Source organism: Carica papaya, chromosome 3 (genome assembly GCF_054855325.1).
Source record: "Carica papaya isolate Zhongbai chromosome 3, ASM5485532v1, whole genome shotgun sequence".
NCBI lineage: Eukaryota > Viridiplantae > Streptophyta > Magnoliopsida > Brassicales > Caricaceae > Carica > Carica papaya.
The window spans coordinates 13055227-13076001 of record NC_142311.1 but is presented as its reverse complement, the minus strand read 5'-3'; the positions used below and the strand labels follow the sequence as shown (position 1 = coordinate 13076001).

Genomic DNA, 20775 nt, shown 5'->3' with positions numbered 1-20775 from the left:
TATATATTTACTTCTTCCATGTAGAATAAGATTCTTAGATAATTTAATTTGTTATCTATTATCAGTAGGTCCTTCTTGCTTGAAGTGAAGCTCATCAAGAATCTTTCTTAACCTGACTATTTGACAAGCACATGTTGCAGTAGTTACATATTCGGCTTCAGTTGTTGATAATGTCACTATTGATTGCTTTTTGGAAGATCATGAAACTATTGTTGTTCCCATCAAGAAAACATAACCAAACGTACTTTTTATATTATCTAAATCTCCAACATAATCACTATCTGTGAAATTAAATAGACTTGATTTCTTATCATTCCTGTAGAGCAGTCCATATTTGGAAATACCTAGCAAGTATCAGAGAATTCTTTTTGCATTAAGAAGATGTAATTCCTTAGGATTTTCCATGTATCTGTTGATTTCGCTGACAACATACATAATATTTGGACTTGTGGTGGTTAAATACATCAAGCTTCCCACAATCTGCTTGTAAACAGTGCTATCTACCGTCTTTCCTTCAGGATTTTTAACAAACTTCATTCTTGTATCCATTGGAGTACTAGTAGGATTGCAATTCTTCATCCGAAACCTGTTTAAGACCTCCTGCACATAATTTTCTTGAGAAATGAATATGCCACCAACAGATTGAGTCACTTCTATGCCAAAAAAATGTTGTATCAATCCAAGATCGCTCATATCAAACTCGGTCATCGTAGATTTCTTAAACTTTTTAAATATAACTGTATCATTACCAGTATAAATTAAATCATCTATGTAAAGACAAACTATAAGCACCCTCCTATTATCTTCCAATTTTATAAAAAATATGTGTTCATACGGACATTTTTGAAAACCTTCTTTCAAAAAATAAGTTTCAATTCGACCATACCAGGTATGTGGAGCTTGATTTAAACCATACAAGGCCTTCTTTAGTCTATACACTTTATGTTCATTTCTAACCTTAATATAACCTGGAGATTGTTCAATACCTGTTCTTTTAGATCTCCATGTAGGAAAGTCGATTTCATGTCTAGTTGGAAAATAGGCCATGAATTTTGAGTTGCTAATACAATAATTATTCTAATTGTGTCATACCTTGCTACCAGTGCAAAAACTTCAGTATAATCAATTCTGAACTCTTGTTTGTAGTCTTTAGCAACCAAACATGTTTTGAATTTATTAACTTCTCATTTTTTCTTCAATTTAGTTTTGTAGACCCACTTCACTCAAATGGATTTTTGGCATTTTAGAAGTTCAACTAACTCCCAAGTACTGTTTCCTTTAACGACAACTATCTCATCATCCATTGTCTTTCTCCATTTTGACTTTTTTATGACTTTTTCAAAAGACATATGATCACAATATGAGAAAAAGGCAAAATGGGTTAGTGGTTCTTCAATTCCAGTTACCTCATAATCAGTCATCTATGTTGGCATTCTCTTGACTCTTTAAGGTCGTTGTTCATCATTGTTGGGAGGAGTTTGAGTAACTAATGGTTGTTCCTCATTGGTCATATGATGATTATTCACTAAAGGTTTCTGTTTTTCTTTATTTTTAGCATCAAAATCAACTAGAATTTGTTATTGAATAATTTTTTCATCTCATTTCCAGAGGTTTGCTTCATCAAAAATCACGTCAGGGCTAATGATAATTTTTTTGGTGATAGGATTATACGACTTGCAGGCTTTAAAATGATCATTAACATAAAGAAAAATGCATTTTCTCCTTTGTCATCTAACTTCTTCCTTTTTTCATCTGGAACATGAGCATAAGCAATGCATTCAAAAATTTTAAAGTGTTCTACTAATGGTTTATGTCCATTCTAAACTTCTACCGGAGTCATGTTTTGAACAACAAATATGAGAGATTTATTCAAATCATGGATACTCAACTACTTCAGGCCAAAAACTTTTTGGAATGCCACTCCTTTTTAAAAGACTTCAAAACATATTCAAAATGGTGCAATTTTTTCTCTCACAAACACCATTTACTCAGGTGTTTATTTTTCTGTAAGTTGCCTTTTAATTCTATGAGACTCATAAAATTTCACAAATTCCTGTGAGTTATATTCTCCACCATGGTCTATTCGAATAATTTTTATTAGACTTTCAATCTCTTTCTTAACAAGTGTTTTAAAGCTTTTAAAAACGACAAAAGCTTCAGATTTTTCCTGAAAAAAATAAACCCAGGTTTTCTGACCATAATCATTAATAAAGGTGATTATATATTTTTTTTACCTCCATTTGAAGATGGATTAATTGCGCCGCAAATATCATAGTGCACTAGTTCTAAAGCTTTCTTTGCTCTCCATGATTTTTTTTAGGAAAAGTGTTACGGTGTTGTGTACTAACAACACAATCTTCACAAACATCTGATAGACAATCAAATTGTGGAAGTTCTGTCATTATTTGTTTTCGCTGCAGAGTTTTCAAACCACCAAAATTTAGGTGAGTATATCGGAAATGCCAAAGCCAAGCCAACTCTTTCGATCTTGAAAAGAAACATGAAGAAGTGGTATTTTTAAGATAAAGTGGAAACATCCGATTTGTTGTCATTCTAACTTGAGCAATCAAGCCCAAATTTTCATCTCGAACAGTGGAAACTCCAACCTTAATTAGAATCTCATATTCCTTCTTTTGGAGTTGAACAATACTTAGTAGATTATTCTTTAGTTCTGGAATAAAGAAAACATTTGAAATTGTTTGATTAGTGTTCTCTTTGGTACAGATTTTCACATTGCCCTTACCCATCATAAAAACTTTGGAATTATCACCCAATGTCACAGTATTACGAAATGATTCATCGAAATTTTAAAATACCGACTTGTCTCCGCACATGTGATTGCATGCTCTAGTGATCATAATGACCATCAAAGCGTGGAATAGTTGGCTACACAAATGTTACTTCAGTTGCCATCAACTTTACTTGTCTCTTTCACTAATTTACTGCAATTTTTTCTTCCTCACCTATTGCAAAGATGCTTCAAAAAAGTTCTGATACTAACTGTTAATTTTGACACTAAAAAATAAAAAAAATATCTAAGAGAAATTTTAGCAAACACTTGCTAAAATAGAAAGTCAAAAACTTTCATATATTATTTCAACGAACTGCACACTTTTTAAAACAAAACTTATAGTATAAACACTCAAGATATAAGCCTACAAAATAGGAACAACCAACAAGATAAGAGCTAAATAATTTATTACTAAAGACTAGTATTATATGACGACCAAATTAAAGAATCCTAATCAAAAATAAATTCTAACTACCCTCCCAATTTCTTTATGTATTGATGTCAAATTCGATGTCCAAAGCTCGATTTGTCAATGTTGTTGTTAAGCTCAATTTTTTTTGTTTCGTTATACTTAGCATTACAAAGATGGGTATTGCCACATTACTTTCTCATCTTTTTTCCCATTAGTTTTTTCTAATTACTTTCCTAATTAATTTCAATTTTTGTGAAACTATTAACATATGTTATGATTATAAATAATTCATCAACTTGTTTTAAGTTTCATCGGAATTAAATTTTGGTATTAAGTTTGATTTTAGTTTAAATTTAAACAATCTAAATAGTGAAAAATAATTATTTAATTAATTTCTATTTTAATTACTTCAATATTTATATTTATTTGTAAAAAAAACAGTAACTTATTTTCTCATTAAATAATTTATCGTCGACTATTCTCCACAATTATTCCCGTTAAATATATTTTCTCATTCCCAGCACAAAATAAACACTTGGTAAAACTACAACGGAACGTGTTAATTATTTGCTATTATTATTTATTTTGTAAAAAGTGTGTGCAATTGGGGTTAAACGACGCCGCCGCCGCCGTATGTATGACGATCAGAGAAACATATCTTCTCTCTTCCGTCTTCAAAACAGCAAAGTGAGGGAATAACAAACCAGTGATTAGTTTTTAAACCTCGACCGGTAAGGGCTTTAATCTTTAATTTCTCTTATTCTTTCCAAAATTTCCTTCAAAATTGTGTCATTCGTGAATATTTGGCGGCAAAATTCAGTCAGTTATGCAGAACAAATATGAAAAGCGTAATCAATTAATTCATGGCCGTTTAGGCAAACATGAGAACTTATATGACCAGTTCTACATTCACATAGAACTAAACATGGCATTACCAGCGAGTTATTACTGTCCATTCTTTAATCAACCCACTTCTTATCTTGTATATTTAACCTTTGTATTATACTCTGATGTATGGAATCAAGAATGGGGAAGGTCCAATCTCTGGTATCTCTGTGCATCGAAGAGCTTGAAAGAGAACTTGTTAATGGTAATTTTCTTGTTGCAAAAACTCTGATTCTTGGCATTGATATTGTTATATGAATGAGGTATTCAGTTCGAGCACTTAATTGTCTAATACATAATTGTATCTTATACATAATTTTATATGATGGTTATAGGTGATGATATTCTACCAGACATGTATGAGCTTCCGCCAGAATTATTTGACTGCTTGATGACTCGTTTGCCACCGTTGGCGCTGCAAAAGTTTCAAAATGAAATGTTTGTGGTCATGCTATCAATTGTTAATCATTTTCTTTTCTTTTCTTGTTTTTTTTCTCTGGTTAATCAAATTCGTTGTTATCTCCATGGATGGGGTTGCTCATTTAAGTTTTAATGCTACTATAGTCTGATAGCTGTGCCTGTGGTGTTAGATACTCTAGTAGGAAAATATTTGATAACTTCAAATTTTCAATTGAGTTTGTTCGCTTTTGCTTATTATTTGTTTGTGGATCTGTTCTTGGAGTAGGCCTTTCAAAGACTTGGATGATTATCAGTCTGATGGTGCCTCCTCCAAAAATGGAAGAAAACGTGGAAGGTATATACAACGAATTGCTTTTCTATTTCTGTTTCCCAAATCTTATGTAGAAACTGGTGGTAACACAAAAACGCTATGGTGTATGCTACTGGCATTTTCCACAGAAAAGGGAATTTTGATGCTGCATGGAAGGCATTGTTTAAGTCACGCTGGCCTGAGCTTGTTGATAATATCCAACCAGATGACTGGCAGCAGATGTATTGGGAAACACATCTGCAGAAGTATGTCTATTCAGAGAGATGAGTGCATTATTATGTTCCCTCTTATTTTGACTTCTACTCATAGTATGGCTTTTTCTTTCGTTCCTGACATTTTATATTAAATTGAAAAACAGTTGCCTTGATGAAGCAGCTGAGGTAGCTGTACTTCCATCTTTCAATGGTTGTATTAGTGAGATAAAGATTTCAGGTATCATGGTGCTCAATTTTCACTATTATCTGAAATGTAGTTTGTTTTGGCTTGTTTTCCGTCTTCTGAAATAACTAACAGCTTTGCAAATATTTCAACCCTCCTTATGTAATCTGTGCAGAGACTACACTGGAACACCTTGATCGCTCGGGAGACATCAATAATTCAACTAGTGGCTATTCAAAATTATCTTACCACTTCCAGCATTTTGGTTATTATGCTAGGTAACTATATCACTTTGGCATATCATGAGAATGTGCACCTTATTTTATATCTCCAGTGAACCTTGTCTTAAAGTGAAAAATTTATTCCTGTGCTTATAGTGCTTCATCGTTTTTTTTCCACATTGCTTCTGATTTCTTGACATGTTTTCTTTTATATTGTCATCTCGACAAACAACTGTGCAAAACATGGTCATCTCTACTGTTCTAGCAATTGTTAATTGCTTCCTTATCATATTTATTATTTCACTTCTCGTGTCTGATGTTGAGCTAAAGCTTAGTTGCTTATTGCATGTTATTTTCTTTACACAGATGTCTAAGACTTCAAAATGTGCTGTGCGTTGCAGAAACTTCAGTAAGTTTCTGAGTTCCATAGACTTAAGGAAACTACAATTCAAGTCCACACATGTGCTAACATTGTATGTTATCATATTTTGCTTGTCTTGATTCCTTTTACTTCTTTTCCAGCAATTGTTAAGGAGCAGTAAATTGCAAAGCTTGGTGCTCCGATGGATCAGATCTGAGGAGCATGTAAGTCTATTTTTCCTCTTTTTAATAAAATTAAGAAAGAGCAAGGTTTTATAGCATTGAGGGTAAAGTTGTATATAAAATCCAAAACGGTTCGGGGTAAGATAATTAAATTTTTAATTAATGAAAATAAAGGTTCTTATAATTTCTTGTTATAAGAAAATTTAGTCTTCATTAAAACTTGTAGCTAAATGAACCTTATGGAATACTTTTGTTTCAGTGCATTGAGGTTTATTGATAAGCCTTAGGATTGTTATTATTGTCTTTCTGTTTTGGCTTGTAGAAATATTAGTATGTTTATATCTCAATTAGTATATCTCTCCGAGCGATAAATGTTTGTTAAATCATAATTTCTAGGAAGCCAAGTAGACTTTTCATCTTCATACACTTAAGCCACTTCAAGGTAATGAAATCCTTTATCTGTTTTCATATTATTTTAGTCATCTTCCCTGCATTGTGTCTAATTCAGCTAGGAATTACTTCATGGCTTTGTTTGGAACAAATGAACAATAATAAAAACATTTTTACTGAGTTGAACAAGGAATTCATTTGCAAATGAAATTTTCGTAGTTGAAATAATTTATGATATTTTAAAATATTTTGCAGATCTCATTTGAATCACTGGTAAACATGAAGAGATAAAAACAAGAATATTACACATTTCAAGCTTTTTTTGCTTCTCTAAACTCTCAATTTTGTTTCTAAAATTCGTTCAAAACTGTGGAGTTTAAAGTATATTTGCTTAATTCTATATGATAGTCATTTCAAAATGTCTGAAACGTAAAAATGTATATTCACCACTGAATTCCACACTTTCCTGTGAAATTCATTGCAGTGTAACTGAAGCATATAATGAGTTTTGATTATGTGCTGTAAACGCCTTCTTTCAACTTCTAACTTGGTCATCAAATAATGATTCACAATATAACAGGTTGAAGGGTTGTGCAAGCTTCTGGTTCAGAACCGTGAAACGTTGATAACACTTGAATTTAGTCACTGCAAGCTCTCTTCAAATTTTGTCAACGCAATTTTTGATTCTTTATGCATAGCGAGCAGTAAAGCACATAGGATACAACACTTTTCGGTCAACACATCAAGCTTTCTTGAAACAAATCTAGTCTCTTTACCCCCTGGACTTGTGTCATTTCTAACATTGGGAAGGTATGTGTGTTATTGTGCCATATTGAATTTGGTTAATATCATAGTTTTGGGTCTATTTTCTGCTTTGGGTTCTTGAAGATGGATGAACTCAACAACACAACTAACTTTGTGAAATACTTGCTCATTTTCTTCTTCATATTAGAAGCTAAAGCATTCCTTGCCCGTGAAGGTCTTCAACTGAGATCTGCAGTGTAATCTTTGTTCCATAATGAATGAATTCAATTAGATGCCTTGAAGTTGGCTAATTTTAAGAAAATATTTATTTTTCTGAGATTGTTTCATCATCAAAACAGGAAATAGTGATCAGATAATAATGAGGAATAGTGTTAAATATCACTTTGGAATGTGATAGAAGCAGCTTGATGTCGTTTGATTTGCAACTAATTGTAGCAGCTAAAAGGATCTTTTTATTCTTTTAGTTTCCTGATAGAAAAGGAAAGATATAAGGCATTAGGTAGTGAGGGGTACTAGGTGTGGAAAAGGACCAAACAGTTCTAAGTAACATTTACCAGATGACCATTGAATCCCTTGGCTAAGCGTTTGGAGCTAATTGTAATTGATAGTTTTCACTTCAAAAGCTCATCTGTTCCTCGATCTTCAGGTTAACCAGAATACAGTTATGGGGATTTAAGCTATCACCTTCTTCTCTGTATCCATCTTCAGTCCATCTCCAGCACAAAGTTCATCAATTATCTATCCAGCCGCTGCCCTTTCCCTCCTGTCAAGGCTATTTCCCATGTATTCCTCTTTTACATATCACAATGTTTCTCTATCCATTTGTCGGCACATATCCTCTGCCCTGTCGGGGTAATTATATCTGACCACAATGTTTGTCCAGTTGCTAAAGAGGTTGAGAGGTGTGCTTCCTACTTTAACAACCTGGGTAAATAGCATTCTAGGAATAAAATCTTGAATGTGCATTTAAGATCGTCCAAAGAGAGAGTTTATTTTACTCTCAAGCAAACTCGGGTACCTTTGTCCATTAAAAACAGGCTTCAGAAAACATTAGTCACATATTAAATGTTATAAGCTGAGCATTGCAAAAGAATTCGGTCAAATAAAACTGGTACAGGGGAACATATGTGTTAATCTTTTTAAGCTGTTGATGTTGAAGGGTGGAAAAGACTCGTGGATGAATTTGATGCTTGAGGTAGAATCATTGTGGATATGAATTGTTGTCTCATGAAAGATCTGTTACCTCCTTTCTTGACCAATCATAATTAGCATCATTTAAGCTTGACCGCTACTTGTTTTTCTTATGTTCACTGTAAAATTATTGCGAATTTCCTGAATCCTTAGGTAATTGTTGTTTGAGTATGTTATGGTGTTGTTGGGTTAGACAAGGGTAAGACGGGGGATCCTATTATATTGGGAAATATAATGTGGTCTGCTAGGAAGGGTCTTGGTTTTCCAATCAACTGCTTCTTGGACCTATGTTATCTTGAAATCATTTGAATTTTTATCTTAGTTGATAGCTTTTCTCTACTAAAAGAGAAGTTCTTTAGGCCAATAATGGAAGTATCAATGAGTTCTCAAAGAAATACTCATGAAATTCACTAACTAATGATTGCATAAAAACAATAAACTAAGTCGAGAATTCGTATCAGCCTGTCTCCTTTAATGCGATGAATTTTGGGCATCTAGTTGCCCTTACTTTGGCCATTCTTCTGTACCTTCTCGCTGCAGGTCCTTGAGTTCTTTAAAATTCTGTAATGACCACCTAGATTGGAAATTTGCAAGAATCATCTGGAGTACCCTTCTTGATGTTTCCTCAAGTCTCTCCATCCTTGATCTTTCAGAAAACAATGTGAGTATTGGATTTTTTGTATTCTTAAACTGTGATCTTTGGCATTCAACCATATAAAATTTGTGCATGATCTTGCAGATAGCAGGATGGCTTTCTAGTTTCAACTGGAGATTCTCAAGTGACTCCCTTTCAGTTTTAGGAGTAAGCAAATCTTTGCATTCACTTCGTTTGCTCAATCTAAGGTATCATGTCATCACAGACAAATTCTTCATTTTTGTGTGAATTCTTCATCTTACAAGCAACTCATGGCAGGATTTGAACTGCTAACAAAGCAATAATTGATAAAAGATTGTAGCACCATCTTCTTTGTCTTGAACAATGATTTATGCATGGCGAAACAACTTATCTAATGTTAGGGGAAATGATCTAAGCAAAGATGATGCAGACAATCTTCGACGTGCAATGATTTATATGCCTAACCTGGAAATTTTAGATCTAAGTGACAATCCCATTTCTGATGATGGAATCAGGTCAGTTGACTTTCTTTTCATTGTATTTAACCAAACATCATATGCATGAGGTCTCACAAGCCTGTAATGGAATTTTTGCAGAAGTTTGATCCCCTTCTTGGTAGAAGCATCTGAAAGATGCTATCCGTTGGCTGATTTGAAGTTGGAGAACTGTGAGCTTTCCTGTAATGGAGTAATTAAGCTTCTAAACACACTTTCAACTGTAGAAAAACCATTAAAATCTCTCTCCATTGCAGATAATAGCCTTGGCAGGTTTATCTAGCTAGTGTTAGCATACAAGTTCCATTATATTTTTTCTTTAAGAAAAATTTAAGTATAATGGTTTCTGTTGTTCAGAGAAGTTGCATCAGCTTTGGGAAAATTGTTGATAACACCCATTGAGACGCTTAACATTGGAGGTATTGGATTGGGTCCATCTGGCTTTCAGGAACTACAAGAACAAATAATGGAAGAGGTTCAACTTGCAGATATCAACATAAGGTTTGTACCAGCACGGTAGTTTCATCTTTGTAAATTTTTTCTTGTTGAATCACTTGGGCATCAATTGTTTGGTACAGCAAAAACCGTGGTGGGGTTGAAGCTGCAAAATTTGTGTTGAAGCTCATACCAAATTCTCCAAAGCTTCTTGTAATTAATGCAGCATATAATCTAATGCCTGTTGAATCCTTTCCTATCATATGCTCTGCCCTGAAGGCTGCACAAGGTATATTCTAAATGTTACCATGTGATTTCTGAATTGATGGTTCTTTACCTCCGGTAGATTAGTTCTGCTTGTTTCCTGTTTGCCTAGCCGCAGGTAGATCCTAACATCTCTACTTTGAGAGAGAATCAGACAGTAACATGAGCACAGTATTTGTTAATACACTTCAAATGCCTATGAAATATGAGCAAAAATATACCATCTATTTGAATTAATGCTTCGTATTAAAATCCAGTGGTATTAATTTCTAAGTGGTGTGCATATGCTTTTGTTTGTTATGATAACGAGACATGCAGTGCACTGATCCATGTGAAATATTATTGTTGTTTAGGCCGTGTTGAGCGGCTGGACTTGACAGGAAATATTTGGGAATTGCAACCTGCTCATGCGTCTGTTGTTGCTGAATTTCAGCATAATGGAAAGCCTGTTCTGATTCTTCCATATTTTTCGGCTTCGAATTTTACCTATGACGATGATCCTTAGATGGCTTGTCTATTGCTCGGTTCCGTAATAGGAGTATCCTTTTCGCAAGGGTATTCAAAGAATTATCTAAATCATCTGTGTTCTTTGAGATTTTCAGTATCAAATAATTTTGTAGATCATATATTCCTTTTCTACTTTATATATAAAGGTAAAAAGGAGCTTCCCTTGGTGACAGATATATATTTTTTTAAGGATAAATATATAATTACATGTTAGAAACAGATCCTCACCTCTTTTAAAAAAGTTTAAGGGTTTGAGTGTCTGAAGTGTAATAGATTGATATATATATATATATATATGTAATGTAATTATATTAAATATGATAATATGTATAATAATTATCTATTTAAAATTTTTAAATATAAATAATTTTTTATTTTATGAAATTAAAATTAATATAATAATATAAATAATAGTAATGTATTTAATACAATAATATATATAATAATTAATTATTTATATTTTTTAAATATAAGATTATAATTTGTAATTAACTACAAACTCTAAGAATCATGCATTATGTTAACTCTTGATTGCCTATTTTTCCTCAATACTTCATCTATCTTGATGACTTTCCACCAAAAATTAAGGTATAATAATTTTTTAATAATTTTTGTTCATATAAAATAATATTTATATAATTACAAAAATTCTAAATTATATTATGTGTGTAACATGTAATGTAAAATAGTATTTTTAATAAGTGTATTAATAATTTTACACTTCACCAATTTATTATTTTCATCTTTTTAAAGTACAAATATTTATAGTTTAATACTAATAAATTTACATTTATTAAAAAAATTTAAATATAATGATTATTTATTTGGAAAAAAAAAAACACTATACTTGTGTACTAGGAATTGAGAGTGTTTTGATGTTTAACGTCCAGATGAAGTCGTATTTGCTTCAAGTTTTTAATCAAATTTTCAGATATAAAAGATACAGTACTGCTCCTTTCTTCTTCAACCTGTTCAAATTCAGAAACTATTTAATCTGTCAAAATTCTCCTCTTCCTAAAATTTTCTCGTTTTTCTATTGATTCTAGATTGTAGTTTCCTATATACCACACGAGCTAATGGGTGAACAAGGAGGATAATTGGGTAGGATCACGCTGCCACAGCAATCGGGAGGCAGCATCTGCGTCTACATGGAAGAGAATAATCACCCCAGCGATTTTGTAAGGATGACAGTTCGTCATGCCTGCGTACCTGGATTCCTCTTGAAACTAAACGTTTGCGACAGATTGGAAGACCAAAACGACGTCGTTGCTCGAGAAACGTCCATCCACTCCAGTTCTATTAAGACCAATTAATTACACTGTAACCATTTTTGTTTTTTTCCTTTTGTTTTCTTCTGCTACAGTACAACACAAGTAGCAATATATGTATTCCTGTAAGCAGCAAAACATTCACAGAGAAGAAAACATTTTCCTTTGTCATTCTGCTCTTTCCTTGTTTCATTTTGCTTTTCCTTCTTTTCTATCATGGTATCAGAGTAATGAATATTTAACCAACTTTTTTTTTTTAGCTCAGTGATTGAGCTGTAAAATATTTGATCTCCAATGGCTAGATATCAGTCTGATGACCCCCAAAACCCGTTCTTCCTTCACAATGCCGATCACCCCGGTTTAGTTTTGGTGCCCAATCTTCTCAATGACAACAACTACAACACATGTGAGAGAGCAATCAGGATAGCACTGACCGTCAAAAATAAATTGGGATTCATAGACGGAACCTACGATCAACCGAATAACATCGACTCCCATGCCGCAGCTTGGTCGCGTTGTAACAGTATGGTGATTTCTTGGTTGCTGAATGCTGTAACAAAGGAGATAGCTGACAGCTTGTTATACCATCAAAGTGCACAATCCATCTGGACCGATTTGCAGCTCTGTTATTAGCAGAGCAATGCACTGCGTATCTACCAACTGAAACAGAGCGTGAACAACCTTGCTCAAGGGTCACTCAGCATCAACACATACTACACACGAATGAAAATAATCTGGGACGAAGTCAAAACCTTTCAACCAGCTTCAACTTGTCATTGCAGAAATATGAAGGCGTGGAATGATTATCAAGAACAAGAATTTGTCATGACTTTCTTAATGGGATTAAATCCCTCCTATGCTGCTGTTAGAGCCCAAATTCTGATGATGGAATGCTCTCCGTCCATTTTAAAAGTCTTCTCGCTGGTGGTGCAGGAAGAACGACACCGTGCAATCGGGTTTCACACACACGCAGAAACAGGTCACGGTTCCGGACCCTCTGTTGCCCTAACTCAAGGAAGAAGAAGACCCACCTGTTCACACTGTGGACTTATGGGCCACACTGTGGACAGGTGTTACCGCCTATATGGCTACCCACCAGACCTCAAGCCCAAGCCTAAATTATATTTTAATTATGGACCTGCTCAAGTCCAAAACCGGACCCGCAACGCTTCAGCCATTTTTAATGAGGGGCAAGTCCAAACGCAGGCCCAAACCCGCAACCCCTCAGTTATCTCTCGGCCCACTCCTGGAACCAGGTCTCTCAACTCGACTGGCCGCCAATCCAGGCCCGGGTTCTTCTTTGCCAACCAAGCCTTGGCCCATGAAGTCTTTTTTCCAGAAAACGCTTCTTCCTCCTCCTCGGGCACGCACCCGATTGAAAGACCAGTGCAGAATTTCACAAATTCCTCCGCCTCTGTCGATGACTACTTACCGGCATCTAATTCTGCTACTTCCGTCGATGACTTAAGCACATCGCAAATTCAAAATATTATTGCTCACCTAAGTGCACGTCTCCACCAACCGAACTCCGTCTTCTCTCCGGACCACCTATCTCTCTCCACAAGTCACGCCACTCCTGATCCTCACGCGGCAGGTATATCCTACACACCCTTTTGCCTTTCCAACTTCACGCACACACTTACCTCTAGATGCTGGATCATTGACTCTGGAGCCACACATCACATTTGTTGCACACCCACCCTTTTCACAACCCTTAAAAATGTGCATCCCATCCCAGTCACTTTACCAAATGATAGTTCAGTGTTAGTCAATCAAGTTGGAAGTACACTCCTCACTGACACCCTAACTCTACATGATGTTCTCTTTATCCCTCATTTTTCCTTTAACCTTGTCAGTGTCAGCATGTTGACCACCACCCACGACTGCATAATTAATTTTTCTTTTCATTCTTATGTCATCCAGGACCGCACTCGGGACTTATTGATTGGGAAGGGTAGATGCATTAGCAACCTTTACTACTTAACGACTAGATGTTTTTCTTTTCTTACTGTTCATTATGCTTCCACTCATCTAAAAGTAACCTATGACACTTTAGATTGGGTCATCCTTCCCATGTAAAACTTCAGTATATTAATGAAGACTTACAAAGTTCGAATATTTCTCATTGTAAAATTTGTCATTTGGCTAAACAACATAAATTGCCTTTCTTTTCTAACAATAAATTATCTGACTATCCATTTGATCTAATCCAAATCGACATTTGGGGTCCCTTCTCTCCACCCACTATCGAAGAGTATAAATATTTTCTTACAATTGTTGATGATTGCACTAGGACTACTTGGGTGTATCTCATTCGTCAAAAGTCCGACATTCTTACCATTTTTCCTAAATTTTATACTCTCATACTTACACAATATAATATTTTCATTAAATCTGTGCGATTTGACAATGCGCACGAGTTGAATTTTCATTCATTTTTCAAGTCAAAAGGTATTATTTCTTATCGTTCTTGTGTTGAGACTCACCAACAAAACTCTGTTGTTGAACGAAAACATCAACACATTTTAAATGTGGCACGTGCTTTACTGTTTCAATTCCATGTTCCCCTTGTGCACTGGGGCGATTGCATCTTGATTACTGTTTACCTAATCAACCGAATACCTTCCCCCTTGTTATCTAATAAAACTCCATTTGAACTATTAACTCAAACAAAACCTTCCTATGATCACTTGCGTACCTTTGGTTGTCTGTGCTACTGCTCCACTCTTGATAGTCATCGCCAGAAATTTTCACCTCGTTCTAGGGCTTGTGTCTTCCTTGGTTACCCTTCGGGTTACAAAGAATATAAACTTCTCGATATCGAGAGCAACCAAATTTTCATATCACATAACGTCATTTTTCATGAACATATCTTTCCGTTTCTTTCCTCTCATTCACCAGATCCCATTCACAATAATTTTTTTCATGATCATGTTTTGCCTCTTCCTCTCCATACGTCCACACACTCCTCAGGTTCTCTTGATACACCTATTCGCTCACAACATGAGTCCTCCCAAACACTCTTATCTCGCCCACTACGTATAACACGACTACCTTCTTATTTGTCTGACTATCACTGCTACTATACAGATACACATGCATTTTATCTCATTTCTTCGTTCCTTACTCATACCAAACTTACACCCCAATATCACAGCTTTATTTGTGTCATTTCATTCCACACTGAGCCTACCAACTTTTATGAGGCTAACCAGTCCGATGTTTGGATGAATGCTATGAACGTGGAGCTACGTGCCTTAGAGAACAATAACACTTGGTCCATTGTTTCCCTCCCTCTTAGGAAGAATCCCGTTGATCACAAGTGGATTTACAAAGTTAAATATCAAGCTGATGGGATTGTAGAAAGACACAAAGTTCGTCTAGTTGCTAAGGGCTACACACAACAATTTAGCATAGATTTCCTTGACACCTTCTCTCCTATTGCCAAATTGGTTACTGTCAAGATTTTGCTTTCACTAGCTGCTATACATGGTTGGCGCTTGACTCAGTTGGACATCACCAACGCTTTCCTTCATGGTGACCTTCACGAAGAGGTTTATATGACTATTCCTCCAAGCTATTCTCCTCGAGAGGGGGAGACTTTTCCATATCAACTTGTTTGCTTCCTACACAAGTCAATCTATGGGTTGAGACAGGCTTCCCAACAATGGTTTCATAAGTTCTCACAAGTATTACTTCAAGAAGGCTTCCATCAGTCACAATGTGACCACTCCCTATTTGTCAAGCAACAAGGTAAAGCTTTCATAGCATTGTTGGTGTATGTCGATGACATTGTTATTGCCAATAATGACGATTAGACTGTCGAAGAGCTCAAAGCTACATTCAGACAAAAATTCAAAATGAAAGATTTGGAGACTCTCCGATATTTTTTTGGACTTGAAATTGCAAGAAATGACACTGGAATCACCTTATGCCAAAGAAAATATGCGTTGGATTTATTAAATAAGACTAGATATCTTGGTTGTAAACCATCATCTATTCCCATGGATCCTAATATCAAGATGTCTAAAGATGATGGCGAACTTCATAGTAATATCACCAGCTATCGGCGACTGATTAGAAAACTGTTGTACTTGACCATCTCTCGCTCTGACATATGCTACTTTGTCAATAGATTGAGTTAGTTTCTGGCTGCTCCTAGAACCAATCACCTTCAAGCCGTTTTACGGATTCTCCAATATATCAAGAGGACACCTGGACAAGGTCTTTTCTTCCCTTCATCATCTGTCATTCAGATTAAGGTATTTTCTGATGTTGATTGGGGCACATGTCCTGACACTAGAAGATCCCTCACTGGTTATTGTGTTTTTCTTGGGTCTTCATTAGTCTCATGAAAATCAAAGAAACAACAAGTCGTTTCTCGGTCATTTGCTGAAGGCTAGTATCGCTCCATGGCTAATACTACTTGCGAAATCGTTTGGATTTTGAAATTGTTACGAGATTTAAAGGTGTAACACCAAAGTCCTGCATTACTTTACTGTGATAATCAGACAGCTCTACACATTGCTTCAAATCCAATGTATCATGAAAGAACAAAACACATTGAACTTGACTGTCATTTTGTTCGTGAGAAGATTCAAGATGGGACCTTGAAGACGATGCACATATCCACTCGAAATCAATTGGCAAATTTAATGACAAAGGCCCTTCATCCTACGCAGTTCGATAATTTGTTGAGCAAGATGGGTACAATAAATTTGTACTCTCCATCTTGAGGGGGAGTATTAAGACCAATTAATTACATTGTAACCATTTTTGTTTTTTTCCTGTTGTTTTCTTTTGCTACAGTACAACACAAGTAGCAATATATGTATTCCTGTAAGCAGCAAAACATTCACAGAGAAGAAAACATTTTCCTTTGTCATTCTGCTCTTTCCTTGTTCTATTTTGCTTTTCCTTCTTTTCTATCAAGCTCCTCCTCCGTCGAGCGAGACGACCTCCTCTTAGGTAACGACAACTTCGTCATGTGTTATGGCCTTTGTACGGCACGAACGCCTGAGCATCAGCATCAACTTGTTTACGACACTCTTACTGCTTTTGCTCGCGTGATTTCAAACTTCCCTCACAACCGCAATCTGTTCGGATCTGCAACGTAAGACCTGTTATCGGACGACACAATCATGGTATTGGTAATGGGAGGGTTAGGTGTCGGCGGTTGTATCGTTAATAGAGAGTGTGTCGTTGGCTGACGAGCAGTGCACAATTTGTCGACGCTGGAGGTGGTTCGGTTGCAATGCTCCCATCTCTTTCACCGGGACTGTGTCGTTGGGTGGTTGATTCGAAAGCCTATTTGCCCATTGTGTCGCTCCTCTTGGACTGCGTATCACCCGTAATCTCTTCGCCAGTCTAAACAGTTTCTTTTTTGAGATATTAAATTATATATTTATTTTCTTTGTAAATATATAAATTTTATTAATTTGATAAATATATATTAATTATAATACAATATATGATTATCACTTACACGTCTAGCTAATAACATATTTACTTGACTACATGTGTTTAATTTAAGGATTCAAGATAAATACTTTCACCAGCTAGAATTAGGAAATCCTCAAAAGTTATATCTCTATGTACTAAGATCGGAAATCATAAGAAACTTAACCTAGTTTTTTTTATTAATTAAGCAATTAGAATGATATTCTTGATTGCATAACTTTAATGTTGATATACATAACTTTAATGTTGATATAATTGTCTTAAAAATAATTATAATCTCGTTTAAGTAATTTTACTTTTAGATTTCTTTTGAAAGTTTGAATAATTTTTTTTTATTAAGATAACTCAAGAGCCTATCAAATCCAACATTAACATTGAAAAACCTAACGCGTTTTTTCCATCTTACTAACCATTAATTTTTTCCATTCAAATTTATATATTTTCTTAATAATAACATTCTTGATCGATGAGAATACTTCCTTTCCGGCGAGGTCTGTCACTTCTACTTCTTACCCTCTTGTCGACTTGCTGCCCACACCATCACCTCTTACGCTCGCAGGAGTTCCGACCTCCTTTGCAACCATAACAGTCATGTTGTGTTCTGGAGAATAAGACATGTACAATAGTGATTATAAGCGTGAGACGGTGCAGAAAGTGGCTACGGCGGTGGAGAAGTTACAAGTCGAGGAAGCCTGTTTGCCCATTGTGTTGCCATAAACTGTATCTTACCCCGTAATCAATTCTAAAATATACAGTTGCTGATCTTCTTCTTTATTTGCTTATAATGAGTTAAACATGTATGTGTAATACACAGACGCAGGCACGTGTATCACAAAATACCTATATATAATATATATACACATTTATACATATACATGCATATATATATACACGCATACAAAGAGCCATCAGAGTAACACACACACACACATATATATATATACATACACACACACACACGCAATGAATCGGTAGCAATATCCCCTAAAACCCGACCCAGCAGTTTGAGATAGGGCAGCGTTCGTGTTGAGTTTGACGAATGTTATACGAATCTGTAGATAACTATTATCCAAAAGTTGAAGATTTATACATATATCTCCTAAGATATCTCTTAATCAGGTATAATAATTAATTCCATTAAATATATGTACATGTAATTATTATGGCTCGGTCCAATTCACCCTTTCTTCTTCCCCATAAATAATCACTGAAACCCTCATTTGCATTTCGTCACTTCCTCCAGCACCGCGAGCGGTAATCGCGCACAAAATATCCTCACCTCGGTAATCTCTCTCTTCATTTTCTGTTCATTATTTAATCTGTAGCAATAATACGTCTATATCTATCGATACACATATAATTTTTAGGGAAAGTGGTTTTAAAATGTAGATAAATATAATCGAAGGAGACCAAACTGTTTTCTGCACCTCTCGTATGCGATGTGCTATCTCACATGAACATGAATTAATGTATAGAAATTCATGGTTCTTTGTCAGTTGATTTCTTTTCTCTTCTTTTTGGGTTTTCCATTAGGTTTATTAAGTTTAGCAGTGGAGATGCAGGACACTTTCTTCGTTGATAACATCAACCCAGATGGCAAAAAGTTTGACAAAGGTATGTATCTCTTTCAATTATGCTAATCACCAATTATTATATCTAATCATTCGTAAGTATCGTTGTTTGAGAGAATCGATTTAATCCGTAGAGGAATTTTTGTCGTGGGCTGTGTATAATATGAGTATAGCGTATTTAATAAAAAATTAAGAAAAACTAATTAAGATAGTAATTAAAAAAATACTAACAACGGACGTGGTAAGTGTAAAATCAAATATTCACAATACCAATTATAATATATCTTCTAAACGATAATATATGTAAAGTTGAATAATCCACAAAGAAATTTATGTGTATAATTCATGTAGGGCGTATTTGTTATATCTCATTAATAAAGTATTTAAGAAATACTAATTAAGATAGTAATTAAGAAAGACCAACACGATTGAATATTCACAACACTAATTATAATATACTTTTAAAACGATAATACATGTATGAGCCACCATTCTGACTTGAAGTTACAAAAAATGGACGCATTAACTGTTTAATTGAATAGTAATTAATTAATTTACTCTTAATCTATTATTAAAACCTCTTTTGTAATTCGTGCAGTATCTCGAATTGAAGCAAGAAGCGAGAAGTTGGATTTGTACATGCAACTCGATGTGAACACCGAAGTGTATCCAATTAAAGAGAAGTCTAATTATGTGGTTTTACTTACTCCATCACTTAACGAGGATGGAAGTACTGCTGTTAATTACCATAATCTGGTATTTTTTGTTTATTCCTAATCTTCTTTATATATATTTCATATATATGGTTCGTAAGCCATTGTATCACACAGCTCTCTCTCTCTATCTCTCTCTGCATATATATCATTTTATGTCGAATCCAGGATGGTCGAGGTTCCATTGCTGACAAATTTGAGTACATCATGTATGGAAAACTATACAAGATTTCTGAGAGGGGTTCCGGAGAAAATCTTAAAACGTAAGTGTGCGTTTATATACATATATATATATATATGTACTGTAAATGATGATGGTATTTGAACTAATGAGATTGTTTTTATGGGTATAGGGAGATATACATGTCATTTGGTGGGCTCCTAATGGTGCTGCAGGGAAATCCCTCCTATGTGACTGATTTTCATTTGGACCAAAACTTGTTTCTCTGCATGAGGAAGCTTTAGATTTTCTAGTAGGTGGGCCTGCTTGACTTAAACACTGAATTTGATAATTTAATAAGCCCAATTTACTATTTCTCCTCAATGGGCCAACTCTATGGAACTGTTGCTGTATCAACAAGTTATTATTATTATTATATGAGAAACTTATTAATATTATTATTACTCCGTTTACAACCATCCCCTGGCTTTGTGACATGATACATAAATAATTCAACAGGCAGTCTTGTCGAAATTCAGCAAGGGGATGTTTAAAACAAACCAATTTTTACTTTCCAAATTTATAATTTTTTTTTTTATTTTTTAAATATATATTCTTACATGAAATAATAAAATATAACGTTTTAAATTGAAATTTCAGTTTTAGATTGTGATATATACGGGTATGATGCAAATAAAATTAAGTTTTCCTAATCATAATTTTGGAAAGAAAAAAAAATCCTAAATACGCATTGATTACGATTGTGGTAATTATTCCAATAAATTATTATTGCACAAGGCCATAGTTTATGGTAGTGATGGTGCCAAAACCTAATAAGCCAACCTGTAAAGTACTCATAATACTCAATTAATTATTGATTAATTTTGTTGTTAATTCATTAAGAAAAAACAAAGGAGAAGATACCTTTTCTCCTCCCAATCAGTCAGCTTTTTGCTTGGGAGTTATGTCCAAAAGAAGTTG

The 20775-nt window shown here is 34.6% G+C and overlaps 2 protein-coding genes across 4 annotated transcripts; both read left to right on the top strand.

The window, feature by feature from the left end:
- The first annotated feature begins 3717 nt into the window (after positions 1-3717).
- LOC110821763 (RNI-like superfamily protein) lies at positions 3718-10794 on the top strand. Its single transcript, XM_022051708.2, has 17 exons — positions 3718-3934; positions 4229-4293; positions 4424-4526; positions 4774-4842; positions 4947-5063; positions 5177-5250; positions 5372-5474; positions 5784-5826; positions 5940-6002; positions 6931-7160; positions 8847-8967; positions 9046-9149; positions 9324-9437; positions 9519-9689; positions 9774-9917; positions 9995-10140; positions 10469-10794. Exons 2-17 carry the CDS (start codon positions 4230-4232, stop codon positions 10618-10620), a joined length of 1818 nt encoding a protein of 605 aa, XP_021907400.1. The 5' UTR covers positions 3718-3934; position 4229; the 3' UTR covers positions 10621-10794.
- Positions 10795-18503: 7709 nt separating this feature from the next.
- Positions 18504-20255, top strand: LOC110821838 (DNA-directed RNA polymerases II, IV and V subunit 8B-like). Of its 3 annotated transcripts, none has more exons than XM_088214665.1 (5): positions 18504-18633; positions 18884-18964; positions 19520-19677; positions 19803-19897; positions 19988-20255. In XM_088214665.1, the coding sequence occupies exons 2-5, from the start codon at positions 18907-18909 to the stop codon at positions 20097-20099; spliced, it is 423 nt and encodes a 140-aa protein (XP_088070791.1). In that variant the 5' UTR covers positions 18504-18633; positions 18884-18906; the 3' UTR covers positions 20100-20255. The 3 variants fall into 3 exon arrangements, with proteins under 3 accessions (XP_088070791.1, XP_021907482.2, XP_088070792.1); XM_088214666.1 differs by lacking the exon at positions 18504-18633 and adding an exon at positions 18725-18782; XM_022051790.2 differs by lacking the exon at positions 18504-18633 and having other exon boundaries at positions 18693-18964.
- The last annotated feature ends 520 nt before the right edge of the window (positions 20256-20775 follow it).